At 40.7% G+C, this 16,887-nt stretch overlaps 1 protein-coding gene across 1 annotated transcript in view; it reads right to left on the bottom strand.

The window, feature by feature from the left end:
* LOC127356139 (protein jagged-2) overlaps positions 1-16,887 on the bottom strand; it is a 56,333-nt gene that overhangs the window by 26,569 nt on the left and 12,877 nt on the right. Inside the window, exons 3-5 of the mRNA XM_051387665.1 lie at positions 9,894-9,951; positions 1,161-1,421; positions 165-225 (exon numbers count right to left, since the gene is read on the bottom strand). Of these exons, the coding sequence (XP_051243625.1) occupies positions 165-225; positions 1,161-1,421; positions 9,894-9,951 (380 nt within the window). The remainder of the gene's footprint in view (positions 1-164; positions 226-1,160; positions 1,422-9,893; positions 9,952-16,887) is intronic.

Raw genomic sequence — 16,887 nt, 5'->3', positions numbered from 1 at the left:
ATCAAGTTATCAACAACCCCCCCCATCACTCTGTTGTGTCACCACTGTTATCCTCATTAAACTCTTTTCCATCCAAACAGGAGCATATTTTACACCAGTTGACAGCCACACTGTAAGGTGAACTAAGTGGAACAAACAAACAAAAAAAATAGAAAATGACTCACTTGCATTCCCCCGGCACGCTGCATGTCCCATGCTCGAGGCTGCATCCTTGTTTGCAGATGGCTTTTTGGGAAAAAGAAAAGTGATACGTTTGCGTTAGCTCCTGTTAAAAATCAAGCTTTTCTAAGTTGTTGCCAGGCACCCTGTTACTGCAGGTGGTAAAATCATTAAAATCTCATTTCCGGTGTTTCCTTGTTTTGCAGAAAAAAAGGCAGAGAATCTCTTGCCGTTGGTAACAATGGATGGCAGAGTCCCGGTCGGAAAATTGAAGGTGTCTCCAGAAGAGACGAGTTTCCAAACATTCTTTGAATTCTTGTAACACATGAACTTCAATGAACTTTCAAACTTTTTTTTCAAAAAGGGCTTTAAGGAGGTAAAACAAAAGAAAAATTAGACTTTTATTTTTTGCCTTAAAATAAAGGTGAATTCATATTTTTAAAGCACTATTTGCAACACAAGTGCTCTGTAGTTTAACTGTTTATTGCTTTCCTACTTCATTAGAGAAATTTTGTTTTGCGTAATTTGCATCTTATTTATATTTGTAGCTTAATGTTTTCATCTTTTGAAGCATTGTTTGAGCTGTCAATGTCACAAGTAACAAAGCCTTCAAAACAAACAAATAAGGCAGTAAAAGGTTAGACACCTTAATAAATAGTACTGTTAATTAACTAAGTAACAAATGTAGCTATTTAAAGATAATATTTATTCATATTAGCACCTTGGAGCGCAAGAAACATCTTGTTCCTGTGTGCTTTGTATGTGGAAATGACAATAAGGAATCTTAAATAGAAGAGCAAAAAATTCATTCAAGTTATTGGAAAGAAAGGAACAAACAAAAAGTTCCCAAAATTATAGTTTTTTAACAATCTTTGAACCTTTTACTGCTTTTTGTTAGTGCACGAGAACCCATGCATGAACAGGTTTGCTGTTATGAGGAGCTTTAGAAACAATATAAGACATTGGCCTGTGTATTACTGCATGTGTTCACAGTATTGTACCTGATTTGCAGCTCAACGTGAGATTCGTCCAGCCCTCCATGCATTCTCTGTTCCCGAAGTGGTCGCACACGTAATGGCCGAAGTAGTCGTCGCGGGGACGGCAGACTTTGTTGCACTTGCTGCCGTAGTAGTGTTCGTCGCAGCGTACGCGGATGGCGTACTCCAGACGGGGGGTTGATCTTTTGGAGTCTACCATCTGCTTCTCCTCACCGGGGTTGATCATCCCTTTGTAGATGCTGCGCTCAATCAGCAGCTCATCATCTGGACAAAGGACAAACAAATCAATACAGACATTAGATTAGTCCTTCCATCATTAATATAAAAGACCAAAAATGGTTGCAACTAAAGATTATGTTTGACGATTAGTCGGTGGATAACTTTTTGGATTAACCAATCCCAACAAACATGTTCAAATGTTAATCAGTTTTGAAGCAAAGGATCTTTGAGTTTAGAACAGGAGGAAGACAAACACATAATCTTGTTTATTAAACGATGACCATCAATTTTATCCACTGTCAAGGGCAGATTTGATCAGCTGTAGCTAGCTAGCTAATTTAGCTCCATGAGTTGGTTGAAAACGCTGCCTTTTTAGTGTTTAACAACTAGCTTGCGTACATAACACATGAGTTTGGCAAACATAGTACTATTTTGGGAAACAAGTTTGTCTAGGGTACCTTGAGCGTAAACTAAAGTCTAAATTTGGATATGTTAGCATCTAGCACCAGTGGGGGGCGCCATACAGTGGTTCTTTTTTATAGCATTGCTCTAGGTGGAGAAATCTCTTGCTAGTGCTAGTTACGGTTGCTAAGCTATCTCCTATGGGAGAGGGGTTAGGCAAACAGTCAACAGTCAGTTGACTACAGAAAAAACTTAAAAACATTCAACAGGTTAAGTATTCGGGTCAGTGAGATAGGAAAGCCTAAACAACAAAAGTTCTGAATGACATTCCAGGGGCTGATTCCGGTTATGGGATTTGACCCAACAACCCGGTGTTTCGGGAGATAAGACAGTCCATGAGGCTTCGAAGAATGCCTTATGGTTAACACACATCAGAGGGAAGGTGTAACCTCCGGTCGAACTTGACTCCGTCCCACCAAGAATGTGGAAGAAGAAAAAAAAAGAAAGAGGAAAACGGGGGAAAGAATAGGAAAATTAAGCAAGCACAAACAGAGGGTGTAGGAGCGAGGTCTGCGAGGGCTTGATAACCCAAATGCTTTTTCAGTTTTCCTGCTCGGTGAAATGCTTTTCAGTCCCCAACTCCCCCTCCTACCCCTACTCCTCCACCCCACCACCTCTCAGGATATCCAGCCCCAACTCCATCGGAGCCAGGCCGGAAATAATAAGAGACGGGGAACAGACAAGGAAGGGCGACATAGGAAAGGCCCTTTAGCTTGTTCTCAAGGAACAGAAGAACCGTGACCCAGCAGGCTTTGCTGCTGTGGCTTGCAATGCCGAGCGTGACCCGGACAAGACAGAAGTGGAAGGAAGAGCTCATCGTCATTGCTCACAGTGTTGTTTTCTTAAAGTGGGTCGAGCAAGGCATCAACGTAAGCCGGAAGTAATGGTTTAAATCCACCGAAAATACCATGAGACCACTGCAGTAAATGCTACTGTTAACGTTTCCCTTCATGACAAAGATGATATTACGTAAGATATCATTGATAAACCACGTCTGCTTGTCATGAGCGAAGATAAACGTCTTTGAAATGGTTTATTTAGCTTAGCAATTAGGATGTTCTCCCCCCATTAATAAATTGAAGAAGCCAAATTGCATCAAATACCAAATCTGATTAATTGTGGTGAAATTCATCCATTCATCCTGATTTTCTTTGGTTTTGTTTTGGTAAACGTTGTATCATTTTTTTTAATAGTAGCCTAAAAGTAGAAAAGAGTCACTACACTAGCAAACTGACTCATAGTGACATCCATCTAAAGTTTTCTAAAGTTACAAGTACAAAGTACATTAGCCACCATGAACTACTGGCCAAGTCAGGCATCAAAACTCCTCTGTGTAGGGTTAGGGTTCCTTTCAAAAGAGGAGGAGAGGTCATTTCTTTTACACATTTATATATTATAGTCTCATTTAGGCGTAACATTAAACTCTAAACACTGAATTCTGAACTACTGCTTGAACCTTTAAATCACTTTTTTCCTCCGTGTTTGAAGGGTTAAGCTTCATTTCAAAAGCTTTTATAATTTCACAATAAAGACACACACCTCCTCTTGTATATTTTAATATCATCATCATAACTACAGAAGTTTGAGACTGTAGAAAAAGAGTAAAAACCCACTAAGAATCCATTTTCACGCTGTCCTGATTTACTGAGTCTCTCTGCGAGCTTACACACTGCCACAGATTTCAGTCCCACACCCACCACCTGAAACACCCAGGCACTCACTCACTGCTGTTCATCTCCAGCAATTAGATATAAAAATATAGACCAATCATGAGCTCTCTCTGTGCTGGAGGAGACGCGCTAAGAGAGGCCGTTGTTACTAGGGAGAGCAGCAGAGAGTGGGCCATATAAAACCAGCTCTTACATAAACAACGAGGGGCTTCAGATCTGAGCAGCTGATCGCGTCAAGAGCAACATGATTGTCTGCATGAAGATTTATTTTAGAAACAAAACAGTTTTTGGTTTTTAGTTACAAGCAACAAGCTGCTTGTAACTGGAGTGTTTTGTTTGGGGGCTGTGGCACTTCTGCTTTGACCTTTGACCTCCTTACAGCTTGTCGCTTGTAACAGCGTTGATCTTTGAACTGAAGTTGGTTCATTGTCCTTCACCTGATATCTGATAATGATATTTATGTGTTGTTGTTTTCTTTATTCAAATGCACAAATTCAAACTTTTTACATTTACTCACAAAGCTCTGATTTATTTATGAAAGTTCGAAAATATTAAATGTCTGATCACAAGCAGCCATATCACAACTTTGCCAAATAAAATTATGTAAAACTGGCATCATTTTTTATTAAAATCAGGAAGAATCTGATCAGAAAATAACCAAACAGGAGTAAAAAAAAATCCAATCAGACATTTAATGGCAGCTTCTGGTACTTGCCAGTTGCCAAATTTTTGCCTGCACCGAAAAAGAGTCTTAATTACCAATTTTTTGTCAGTCCATCTGTTCTCAGTTAATCTAAAAATCATCAGATGGATAAAATTGTATAAAAGTGATGATAAAAGTCCATCTCACTGCTAAAACTCAGCTAAAAAAATGATAAACCGATTTTTTTTAAAAAATATTATGTGAAATAATATAAATATTAAGTCTCATTAGAGGTTATGGCGTTACTGTGAACAAGAACTATGAGCAGTTAAACCAAAAGGGGATTTTTCCTCCTCAGGTTGTCTTATTGAAGGTGTTTTAAAGGCCTTAAAGTGTCCATTTTATTACATTTTGTGTCCCCTCAGACTTATTTTGTGGTATAGCTCATGAATGGAAATAAATAACAATAAAAGCACACCTAGAATGAGAAGCATCAGTCTCACATTACCAGCGATGATAACCTGGTTGTCAAGGAGTTTGTTTTGTTTTGGGAAGCATCTGCCCCCCAGCCTCTGGTCACACTCTTTATTCCTCAAGGCAATTGAAATAAATCAATCATCTTATACATAAATTATAAGAATAGATGCGAGTTAAACGCATGAATCTTTTATTTTATTGCTACATAAAGCTTGGCACACACAACCACTTCAGTAAAGATGCAAATTACCTAGTTGTCATTGCTCACATCAATCTTTATCATTGTATGAGCAGGCTACCACTTTACTTTTCCAATACTGTAAAGATTGAAGTTGTTAGTTTGAGACGATAACATATAAATCAGTGTCTGACATAAAGGGGGGGGGGGGCTGGGAGGTTTTAGTGCAGTTTTCTTGCCAGTACAAGAAGTTTCTGTACCTTTATTTAAGTAAAGATAAGGCTGGCAATATTTTATGTTTTTGTTAGGAAAATGTATTAGTCTGTCTCTCACTTCCCTACTCCGTCTATGGCTACCATCCACAATCACACTGGCCCCAAGGAAGTTTCAGTAATTTCAGTTTCACTTTTAAAAACAGGCTAAATCATTTCCTAAACTAGCTGGTCACTGTAGTTTTAACTCCTGTATTTTTGATGGGGGGGGGAGTCTCCAGTACAGATGTTCCTCAGCACAATATCAACACATACACATACTCCAGTATCGGTGTATCTCTACCCCCCCCTCCACAGCCAACAATGCACCAGCCCACAGAGTCAACAACAGCTCCGTCCTCTTTTCTCCTGCCATTTCTGTTTTGTTTTTAAACAGGCGGGGGCTTCCTGAAGCATAAACAGTCTTCACAAAGCCTTCTTTTTCCTGGGGCCTCTCCAACCTGCTGCCCAGACCTGTTCACACAAGACTCCGCCAGCACAGACTGTTAACGCAGGGGCAGGAAACTCACTTCAGGTCCTCACCTTGAGCCACCTTTCTGTAATCCCATTATCATTATGATCATTATCATCATGTGATGTTGTGTTTGGCAGAATATATATTACTCTTTTGGATTGGTACTGGGCAACTTTTAATGGATTTAATGATCAATGTCTTCCTTTACTGTAACCCATTGTACTGATACAGGATTTTTGAAACCGATCCTGATTTTAGAGGGGAGAATCTTACAGATTACCAACATGGCAGCTGATTAAGTGAATGTTTGAGCTGGATTGAAAATAGACTTTGCTATTTGGATTATGAAGCAATTTTGCACCAAAAGCACTCAGAAGGCTGTTTTCTTAAACAAATAACTTCACTGAAGAATATTAAAGTTAAGTTATTCTTTTACATGTTAAATAATTTAACATTGTCAGCCAAATCTAGTTGACATTCTTCTGTCTTTCTCTGTGCTGCTTGCTGCTGCACTTTGCACTGACACCAATTTATTACCACAACCATTATTTTCTGCATAATATACTGATATGACTGATATACTGACTAACGGATATACTGTCAGGCTACTGTCAGGTAAATATTTGCCATGTTTCTTAGTATTCTATGATTGATATGAGCTTGATATGAAATTTTTTCCCCCACTGTGTAGCCGATTAATCAATTAATCTCAAAAAAGAGGCAAATTCTCATATTTGAGAAAGTGAAACCAGTGAAAGATCTGCATTTTTAAATTAAACGTAAACCTTTATGAAACCCAGTGACTATCTCCCTATGGGAAACAATACAACATATGTTAGGAAACCACTTAAGAAATGTGTGTTAAAAGCTGTTCTATTTGGTTTTACTAACTTATATTTACTGCAGGTTTACTTTAGATTAAAAGTTCAATGTACAACTGTACGTATGTGTAAGTATGAATATACAGTACAGTCTGCTTGTGTTGGCAGACAATCAGAGGGCTCACAATAGGCTCTCATGCAAAACTGAACTTGATTGGGACATCCCTAGATTCTTATTCCTGTTCACACCTGGCCTGTAACAGATGGCAACTCTCTCTCTTTAATCATACTACAGTAACACTAACGCTCGCTCCACCTGCCCCCGACACCCACAGCTGGGTACAACAGGTTCATGCCTGCTCTTTGACGTGTGTCGAAAGTAATTCCTGAATATGAAGGAAACCCCAAACTGAGGCAGAAACAGACAAGTGAAAGTAGATACACGAGAAGTAGATAATAACACTTAATCTGCAAGTATCTCATGAAACATACTGCCCCTCACCAATAAACATTCAAGGTGGAATTCTGCTTTATTGCTTTATTCATATTTTTAGCTTATCCAGTATGAGTTATAAGGGAAGCAAGAAGGTAAGGTTTCACTTTGACGGGACACTTGGCTGCTGACAGACCCACTGACAGATTCCGGGATCAAACTCCTGATCACGCAATGAGAAAATATACCAAGTCTACAAGACGAGACACGAGACGTCAGCACCTCCTGCCTGCCTGTCTGCCTGTCTGCCTGCCTGTCACTGCCTCCCAGCCTCGCCTCTCTAAAGGATTGATATGGCGTCCCTCCGGCCATCCCACCGCCACATCTACAGGTGGTCGGGCAAGCAAAGACTTAAGTGTCCCAGCGTCAATGCTGCTGTCCGGTCCGAGGCACGGCAGCGTGGATGCCAGCCTGTCACAGTTTTGCAGGATAATGAAGTGGTGTGCGGTAGCCGGACAGCTGTCGGGACGCTAATTAGGAGACAGACATCAGAGGAACGAGAGCCGCGGCCCGTAATTAATGGCTTAACGATGCAATGCTCTCACGGGCTTAATATAGAGGAGGGCCGAAAACAGTCTAAGTGACCCTGAAGAGGGTGAGAAAAGGGGGGAGGATGGCGGTGGTGGAGCACAATTAGCTGCCTGTCAATCATTCATAAGACTGATCTCTGTATGAGAAAGTTCAAGGCTCAGCTCAAAGTTGATTATTTTTTTTTTTGGCCGTTCATCTTCTAAGACGTCAGTATGAACGTGACAATCACAAAACATGGCACGCCTCTCCCGTTTAGGCCTGTCAGCAAAAATTATCGAGGTCACGTATCATACAATATCCAAATAAACACACATGTAAATACAGCGTGCAATAAGAATGTCACCGATGTGATGCCAGAATAGATAGCAGGGTTTTCCCTAAATTATAAGACTTTGGCGAGCACCGGAGCGTTTATTCACAACGCCTATAAGCAGAAATGACAGCAAAACGTGTCTCAGCACAGATTTCAGTGTTAGAGTTTCACCATGGGCGAGGCTCAAGGAGCTTAAAGTTCACTGCTCTTTGAAAGGGCGTATTTGCATTATTATGCTATTATATTACCACATTATCAGTGGCATCCAATGATCTTAAAATGGCAGTAACATCGTTTATCGCAATTATCGGTAAACAAAAGTGGTTGTCGTGACAGGCCTAATACAAGCCTTGTAGCTGTTCCGAGTAGCCACACTCGAAAGAGAGGTGAAAGTTTGAGATATGGTGAATTGTATAATTGGTGGTGGGGGTGAACACTATTCATGATGCAGCACTCAGATCTGAAGGTAATTTATGTGAAAGGGAAACAAGATGCAATTCGAGGTTGATAGATGAAAGAAAGTTTTAGTAAAGGAATGAGTTTCTTCGTTGGTGATAAAAAAAACCCAACAAAGAAAGAGCCATCGGCAGATAGTTGAAGTCACTTAACGATCTGAGACCTAAATCAAGTCATCTGTGAGCCAAAACCGAACAAAGCCAATTCTGCTTTGTCTTATTACATAGATTACATCCCTTCATTAACCCCTCTTCCTCCCAGCGGTGTTGGAGAACATAACCAAACAGTTTCGGGATGAGTGGAGCGTGTAAAAACAGGATACAGCTGGGAACTCAGCGTGCAGGCAGGTTAGGACCAAACTTATTGGTTTTGTAAGTTGATCTAAAAAGCCTGAGTAACACGATCAACATTGATTGACTTGACTAGGAAAGGAAGGTTTTCATGCCATGAACAACCGAAATACCACCTGTGCTACGACATGCACTTCAATATGATGATCACATACTATCCTTGTATGAACACCCCTTCCACAAGGACTACGCCAAGGTGCTCTTGAGCAAGGCGGATGGGCGATCATGTTGTCTGAGAAACAGACGTTGACTGCCAATCAGGATTTAACGCCACATTCTTTCCCGATTAATGTGATTGAATTTCATTCACAGCAATCCCAAGATTCCAGGAACAAACATGTTAAAAATGGGAAGTACTTGAAAATGGCTGAAACCATAGCTTTAATTGGTTGATGGTAGGATATTGCACAATCTGGTTGGAAGATTGGTATTAAATCTCCTCACCATGCTCCTGTTCCCCTGAGCATTAACTCCTCTGATTTTAAAGTCACCATGATCTTTTCTTTAAAAGGTGCAACATCAGAACTATGTGCTGGATGATCCGACCACATCTGTATCTCTCCAAAGCCGAAATCCGGCATTCAAATCCACTTCACGTTGTGGTTGACCAGGTGCAACAATATTAAAGTCTTCCACAAGAAACTGTATTAAAATCTGTACCATTATCACCATATTTTAATTTTATGTTTTCTGGTGTGACCATTCAGAACAACTATAAACACTTCTGACTGTCAACTACACTTCTTTTCTAGTATAACCAAGTCCTTAAGCCGGAGATGTACTTGCTTTTAACTACGTGTACGCATCTAACTAGACAGCAGAACAGATTTTGTGTAACTGTGCGAATGTGATCAGGGTGTTCCTGCTAAGAGAGTTTTGAGTGGAACCATAGTATGTTGCACATGTGTAATATGACATGCCCACTTTGGTTCCCAAGGAAAACCTGCTATGTTTTGGTTCTAGCTGTTAAACTTCTCAAGTTTAAGTTGTGGTCAAAATTAACAGTTCAAAACTAGCTGCCTGAACTAGAAGGGAGCTGGTTCCTTGTTGGTGGAAAAGGCCTGTTAGTGAACCTCCCCTTAATAAATAAAGGTAAAATTAATTTTAAAAAATTATTTGGACCGTTGGCTGTGCACATTCTCAGAAATTCACAGGAAGTGCCCGCGTGTTATCAAACTTTAGTCTTCTTGTTAAAGGAACCAACCAAGTAAGCACTTGCTAGCTAGGTCTTGTTACACTATTATGAAACATTATTATATTTTTTTTATATATTATTATGGGAAGCCAAAATGTAAAGCAAATACTGTGAGCTGAGTATAATCCCATTTCATACACCTATGACATGTAAAAAAAACCTTTTTCTGTAACACTGTGTTTATAACAGGGGTGATCCTCACCATTGCTGTGTGTGCCGTTGTCTTTGTCCCATGCCTCCACTATCACAGTGTACGCTCGCTGAAACAGAGAGAAAGAAAGAGGGGCAGAGGTTATCATAGTGCACGCTAATACAGAGAAAACACACCGAAACTCAGATACGAACACTCACAGACGTGGACGTGCACATGATGTGGAGTTTACACAGAAACTCAGACATGAGCTGCTGTCAGTCATAAACTGACACACATGAGTGCCTTCAAACCCACACACACACACACAAACACACAAAGATATTTTGCATAAAAGGTGAGTAACGATGGGAAAATAAGTCCTGTTCCCACACTGCTGTCACTGATTAGCTTCCATCTGCCTGAGGCTGGTTAACAAGCGCAAAACATTCACCTGGAATTCAACAGAACTCATTTTTCATACTTCATCAGACAGGTCTGCTTTTTTGTGATAATGTGACCAAAAAAACTAAATCCAGTTTTCCCATTGTCATTTCTGGATCAGGCAGGGGTTTATTCTCTCCATCACCTTTTCTGTGACACGGTATTGATCCCAGAGGGCGGCTCCACAGGGAGGTCAGCACCCCTGGAACTAGCAGGGATTTGATGACTTGCTCAAGGGCACTTTGTGTGGTAATGTATTGATTTCCAATGGGGAAATTCATTTTTCCTGCCTTTTCCACAGGGATCTGGTAAGGTTCGGTGTGCCTTTTAAATCAAGCATCGGAGGGGACACTTGGGATGATGGAATCGATACTGTTCACTGGGTTTCTTACAGTGTACTGAAATCTATAATTGACCTCTAAGAACTTGCTTTTAACTAGTGCTTGCACACTTTGCTTGTACAAGTTTTCAGAAATTATCAGTGCATGTTTGCTAGAACAAATGAGAATGACAAACAAAGTTTTGACGATACTGAAACATGGCAGAATAAGCATTAGTATTTTATTAGATTCCTCTAAAGGGAGCTCTACCATAGCTTGAGAACAACTGTTATAAGAAACATAAGCATGCTTTAACCTTTTTTCCTCATTTAACAAAAAAATATGCCAAATTGTTCAATGCATCAATGTGAGATAAACTTGGTCCAGCTTTTATAAACCGATCTGACTGTTGAAGAAGAATAAAACCAAAAAACTATGAATCTGACAATGCCAACTTTATATACTTTTCAGTCGATAATGAAGTTTGATATGAAATCTGTACAAAGCAGTGCTGCTGATCAAAACCAGGCTGACACATGTTCTACATTAAGCATTGGGCTGAGAGTTGACCAGATGTAATCAATAGGTCTGTTTCACTGATAGAAGTTAACACATTCATCAAGCTTTTCTTTGAGGAAACATTGCTGTAACTTTTTTAATTTAAATTTAGTTTAGTGCAGCTAATTCTGAAAGTGTGATAGTAGATTAACAAGTATTGTGTTGTATAATACCAACATTAGATTAATTACCATGGACTACTTAGTGCTACACTACATTATTCTGTGGATATTTGGTGTAAAAGCCCAGCATGCCTGCACACTATGCCCTACTTTCCAGGGGAGACGGACTCCGCCATCCCACAGCAACAAACTCAAACTCTGGATTGTTTCAGGTGCAGAGCTATTTTTTTCCTTTTTTTCACGGGCATCAGCAAACAAACCGAAATGGAGCTCGCTGTCTGTCAACTGCATGGGGCCGGACGAGCAGCTGTGAGTTCCCATGACCCAAGTCTGACTCAGAGTGACTGAGGGCTGCAGGGAAGATTACAGGGGAGGTTACAAAGTGGTGCACTGGAGAGATTAGAGACAGAGAGAAGACAGAAACATGAAACAAAAAGGTAGGGAGCTAAAGTGTTTTATGGTGCTCTAAAGGTAATTTTATGGTACTCTGGGTTTTTTTGGGTGGGGGGGTATAGTTCACAGTTTGGAGAGACAGAAAAGATGCAGGAGAGAAAAAATCCTGAGTCAGATATGAGACCATGTTCTTACAAGTACTTGGTAGTTGCTTCAGGGTATGTTCACAAGATGGTTTGGAGCTAATTCCTTCAAATGAGGCAGCAATACTTCATTAAATTTGGCTTTGATCAGGTGAGAACAATGACAGAACTTAATAGGACTGCAGAGACAGACGCCTGAAGAAGCAGCACTCGGTCCCCCAGAAAAGCAAATGTAATAAAACAACCTGACAAAATGGGAAGTTTTATGGTCATTAGGGCTGCAACTAATGTTTAATCTGTTAACCTGACTGTGACATCTGGGAAGTCGTCGTTGGCAACTGTTTGGAAAAAGGGCGGGCACTTTCACCCACCCTATCACCGTCTATTACGGGCAAACTTCAACCAATCAGATCAACCTGCTTGCCGTTGGACAAGTCCAGCTGTCTCACAAGGTTATAAAAAATGCCCATCAAGCTAGTAACTGGATCTTGGAACGGTTAAAACTGTTTTGACAAATGCTATTTTCAAAGTCAAGAATAAACGGTTAGGCTTGTGGTAGCATTTGTAATTTCTCTGACTGCATCCATGCTGTTGTTAGAAAGCAGAACACCAACAGGATCCGAGACCTCATTTGAGTGGGAAAGATATGCCGACAGTTTGCTGGGTTTAATGTCGAAACTACAAAAAGAAACAAAAAGAACACGTAAGAACGAATAAATCAGTCCTAAAACCAAAGGAAACTAAAGGAGATAGAGCAGCAGATCATTTACAAAAGAGGAGAGAAACTAATTAAACTGCTCAGCATTACAAAGACCTGGACATGGAGCAAATCAAGACCCCCTGCCTCTGAGCCCACATGGATCTGTATGGACTGCTAGCTTCAGAGTGTGTCCTGTAACCCGTTTAGTTCCTTGTCAGCTCTACTAATGCAGAGTAGTTTGTCAAGTTGAGTGTTGAAATACAACCTCAAGCACACATGGTGAACCAACAATGAAATCTATCCAGTGAGGTTTTGTGAGCGTCTACGTGATGTCATGCAACTTCCAGAGAGAGCCAGATGCATTCGCAGCGGCATTTTCACAATCTCAACTTTTACCATCCTCTCCCTCTGAGAGTGTAAGGACTTATTACACCATCAGGCATAGCTGAGCAGTGACATCACCCACAATCAGGACGAGATAGAGACACTGTGGTGGTTGTAGTCTGCAACTTTCCCTCTTCACACTGTAAATGCAACTGCTTGATTCAAGCATCGTCTCGATGGAGGAGCTTCCTTCTGCACTGACAGACTTTAGGATAGCAGCAGTAATATGACTCAAGCCTACAAAACTAACTTTCCAAAAAATGATGATCAGCTAGTTCTGAGGCAGTTTGAGGACTCAGACGAGTAACGTACTGTACGTCTCCTTTCTACTACAGGAGCTTAAACGCTGACTCTTGATTGGGTCTTTTGCATTTTTCGCGACCACCATAGTTTCTCCTCGACACTTCACAGCCTGTTCTCATTCCCAGGTCGTCAAATACAGTTAGTGTTAGTTGCAATCTCCATCTTTACCCATAGATGCAGCTAAATTCTACATACTGGTCCCTTAACGAAGTGTAACATAATCTCTGTTTCTCCACTCACTTTGAGCTGCAGCTGATACCAAACCCAACTGTTTTTAGGTACTTTAGACAGTCGATCCTGGTTTGTCAATCAAATGTGTCGAGGCAACAAAAGCCTTATGGTTTGTCAATCAAATGTGTCGAGGCAACAAAAGCCTTATTTCTAAACTAAATGGTATGCCACGACTCTACTCCTTTTTGCTACATCTACCTCATTTTTCACTGTAGACAGTACACTGGATAGTACCCCTCACCACAGGCGGAGCTGACTGTCATATCAACGCAGTTGAGAAACAATAGGAAGCATTACTTTGGCAGTAAATGTACAGGGTAGGTTTCAGTCTGTCAGTGAATAAAGGCTGCAGCTTCTCAACACCACACTGACAACTTCACTGCTCTGTTTTCCTCTGGACCACTCTCTCTCATACTCATCCACACACTAACTGCACACACAAAAAGGGTATGAATGAAAAATACATTGTGGACGGTATTGATGGCAGCATCGTCTAATCAAAAATGAGTGGTTTGTGCAGTTTAGATAAACATCAGTACGGTTAAAACTACAACCCTTTCTGCATTAGAAATCGGTAAATATAGTTTTCATACCAGCACACATTGGAGGATATACACACTGATACGATACCAATATATCGGTCAGGCTCTAATCACAACAAAAGCAATATCAGACGTACGATTGATTGGTTGAAAGGGTTAAAAGCAATGTCCCAAGTCCTCTGTACTCCGTCAAAGTCTGCGTCAGGTGTGGAACAGAATGTCGAAACGACACGAATATTTGCTCCAATCACTAATAACCCCAAAATCATGACCTCAGCCTGAGGACGATCTTGGCTCAGCAAAGACGACACACGTCAGACTGAGGTTACAGCAGTGATTTATGAGCCCAGTGAGCAGCCATAACTCTGTAATGAGTGAAAATAAGTGTACATTATCATAATCAATCTTTCCCTTTGTAATCAATTTTAAATGTCACAGCCAGTGGCTCCCAGACAGATGGGGTTGTCCCACGGCCTCAGTGGAGCCTGACATGAGTGCGTGTGTGTGTGTGTACATATCTGAGTGTGACTGAGCTGAAGTGTATGTTTGTGTGCAGGAAGTGTGTCCTTGAAGGACAGGAGCTGGAGGATCAAAGTGTCACGTCTCTGCCGTCTGCAGTGAGACGACCTTATGAGTCGACTCTGTGTGTGTGTGTGTGTGTGTGTGTGTGTGTGTCTGTGTGTATGAGATGGGAGGGAGTGAGGGGTTGGGTGGGGACGTGTTGGGAGACACTTGACACCTCCTAACCAATTTACAGGAGTCAGAGGGATTTGAGTTTTCATTAGGCGAGGAGAAACCAGCCCACTCTTCGCCGCCTTCACCTGTTCAATGAATAAATTACTGCTTCAGTGCGGCAGGAACAGCCGCCAGCGGCACACAACTCTGCTGAGGATACACTGTACGGCCTGTAGCTGCTCCACACACTGCACATTATGTTTTTTATACATGCAAATAAGATTTATTATAAATAAGATTCTTCAGCTCAGCTTCTTTCTTGATTTACAAAGTCAAAATTTTATATTTGACTTTGAAACCAGTTTTGTCATATTATCTGATATTATAGTATCACAAAATATTATGCTCTATATTTTATTTAATAACACTAGCACAGTAGAAATCAAGCAACGCTTCATTTTACAGGGCTGTCAATCATGGTAATTAGGTGATAATTATTGTTATTTACCAATAAGCAGGTAAGAAATAGCTAGTAATTTCTCAGGGGGTGTTTGGTTCATACAGTGTCAATCAATATTCCTCCATCATCACCTGATACAGCAAACTGGCAAACAAATCCCATTATTTGGAGTAAGTACTGGACAGGATAGACAGATTGATGTTGCTATAATACTAATCACATGCCCTGCAAGAAAAACAAACATACACACACAGACAGAGAACAGACTGTCCGAAGTTGCCACTTACTTTTAGCTCTGTTTTTGGTCTCCACCAACTCCTGAGGGAAATATCTGGCTCTTAATTTCTAAATGCTCCACTATGTCCACCAGCTAGTCCCTAACTGTGTCTGTCAGATAGTGCACAGTGGGTTTTAAGAGGTTTTTTTCTGTAAACAGCTGCCTGCTTCATCCGAAAAAACGACGCCATGAGAGCAGCTTTAAACCAAAGTTTACATTTTAAGGTGGACTAAAGTCAGACGAATGTTCCTTTAATTGAAAATTCACAGCAGCAGAGAATTGTTAATTGTAAAAAAAAAAAAAAACCCTGAGACCCAATTAACAACTTTACAAGAGTTGTGATCAGAGGAAGAAATGTAAAAAAAAAGCAGCGGCAACACCTGTCACGTCACACCTGTTAGTCTATTGACATGAATAAAACATTTCGCTCCCGGCAGAGAGGAGCTGGGATGGTTAATTTAGCACATTATTAACAGAACAAGCCCACCGCCCCTCCACCCCTCCACCCACCCACCACCACCTCTTCTCTCTAAGGAGGCCTCAACGCACCAACCCTCCCCCAGGAGGCCTCGTTCAGACAGCAAATCTAATCAAAGCTAATCTAATCAGGTCTTTATACTGAGCTGCAGAATGGAAAAATGACCCAATTCACTTTTCCCACACCAAATGCGTGAAAAGCTATTTCTGTCGCTCCAGGTTACGCCTGCTCCTCCAAGCAACGGAGAGGAATTCTGTGAATGTTTCCTCTATAGTAAATCGATGCCATGTATGCTCTACAAAGGGAGCATGAAAATACCGCCTTAAATCCATTAGTTAAGTCCTCTGATTCGGTGACATACTTGAAAAGACTTTTTCAGGCCTGAGTATGGAGAAATATATTTTCTCTAGATATTGTACACAAAATATGATGTTTCTATATTTTCATCTTATGAAGGGAGTATTTGCTTTGCATATTGGACTTTTTCCATAATTTGTTTTGCTTATTCTTCAACAAATTAAGGTGCCAAAGACATCAAACAAAGATCTCAGTAAGCACGGCACATACAGAGATTAAATCTGAGTAAAACATTGTGCTCAGGTTTTTATTACCTCCTTGTCAAATCGTCTGTAATCAGATGCTGCCACTGGGAATCTGGCTGCACTGACTCAACCTACACTCCCACTGTTAGGACGGTATACTGTGTACTGCAACCACAAGGCAGGAGCAGAGATGTTGTCTTTTCCTTTATTACTTTACCTTGTATCGACAATCACAATCGCTTATCACTCATCTGCTAACTTGTAATCATAGACTCAGAGGCAATGCATTGTCTCTGTGGAGGTACATACAGCACAATAGGTGATTCATGCATTTGATTCTGCCATCTGTGCTTTATAAGAAGGTGACAGGGCACTAAATGTAAGCAAAGGAAGGCGACATGGTTTTCAGGAAGGAGAAAATAGAGACATATTAGACAGAAAATAGAAACAAATGACACGATAGCAAATGTATGAGTGAAATCTGAACCATCAAA

Source organism: Dicentrarchus labrax, unplaced genomic scaffold (assembly GCF_905237075.1).
Source record: "Dicentrarchus labrax unplaced genomic scaffold, dlabrax2021, whole genome shotgun sequence".
Taxonomy (NCBI): Eukaryota; Metazoa; Chordata; class Actinopteri; family Moronidae; genus Dicentrarchus; species Dicentrarchus labrax.
The sequence above is the reverse complement of the archived record's forward strand: the minus strand, read 5'-3'. Positions and strand labels throughout refer to the sequence as shown.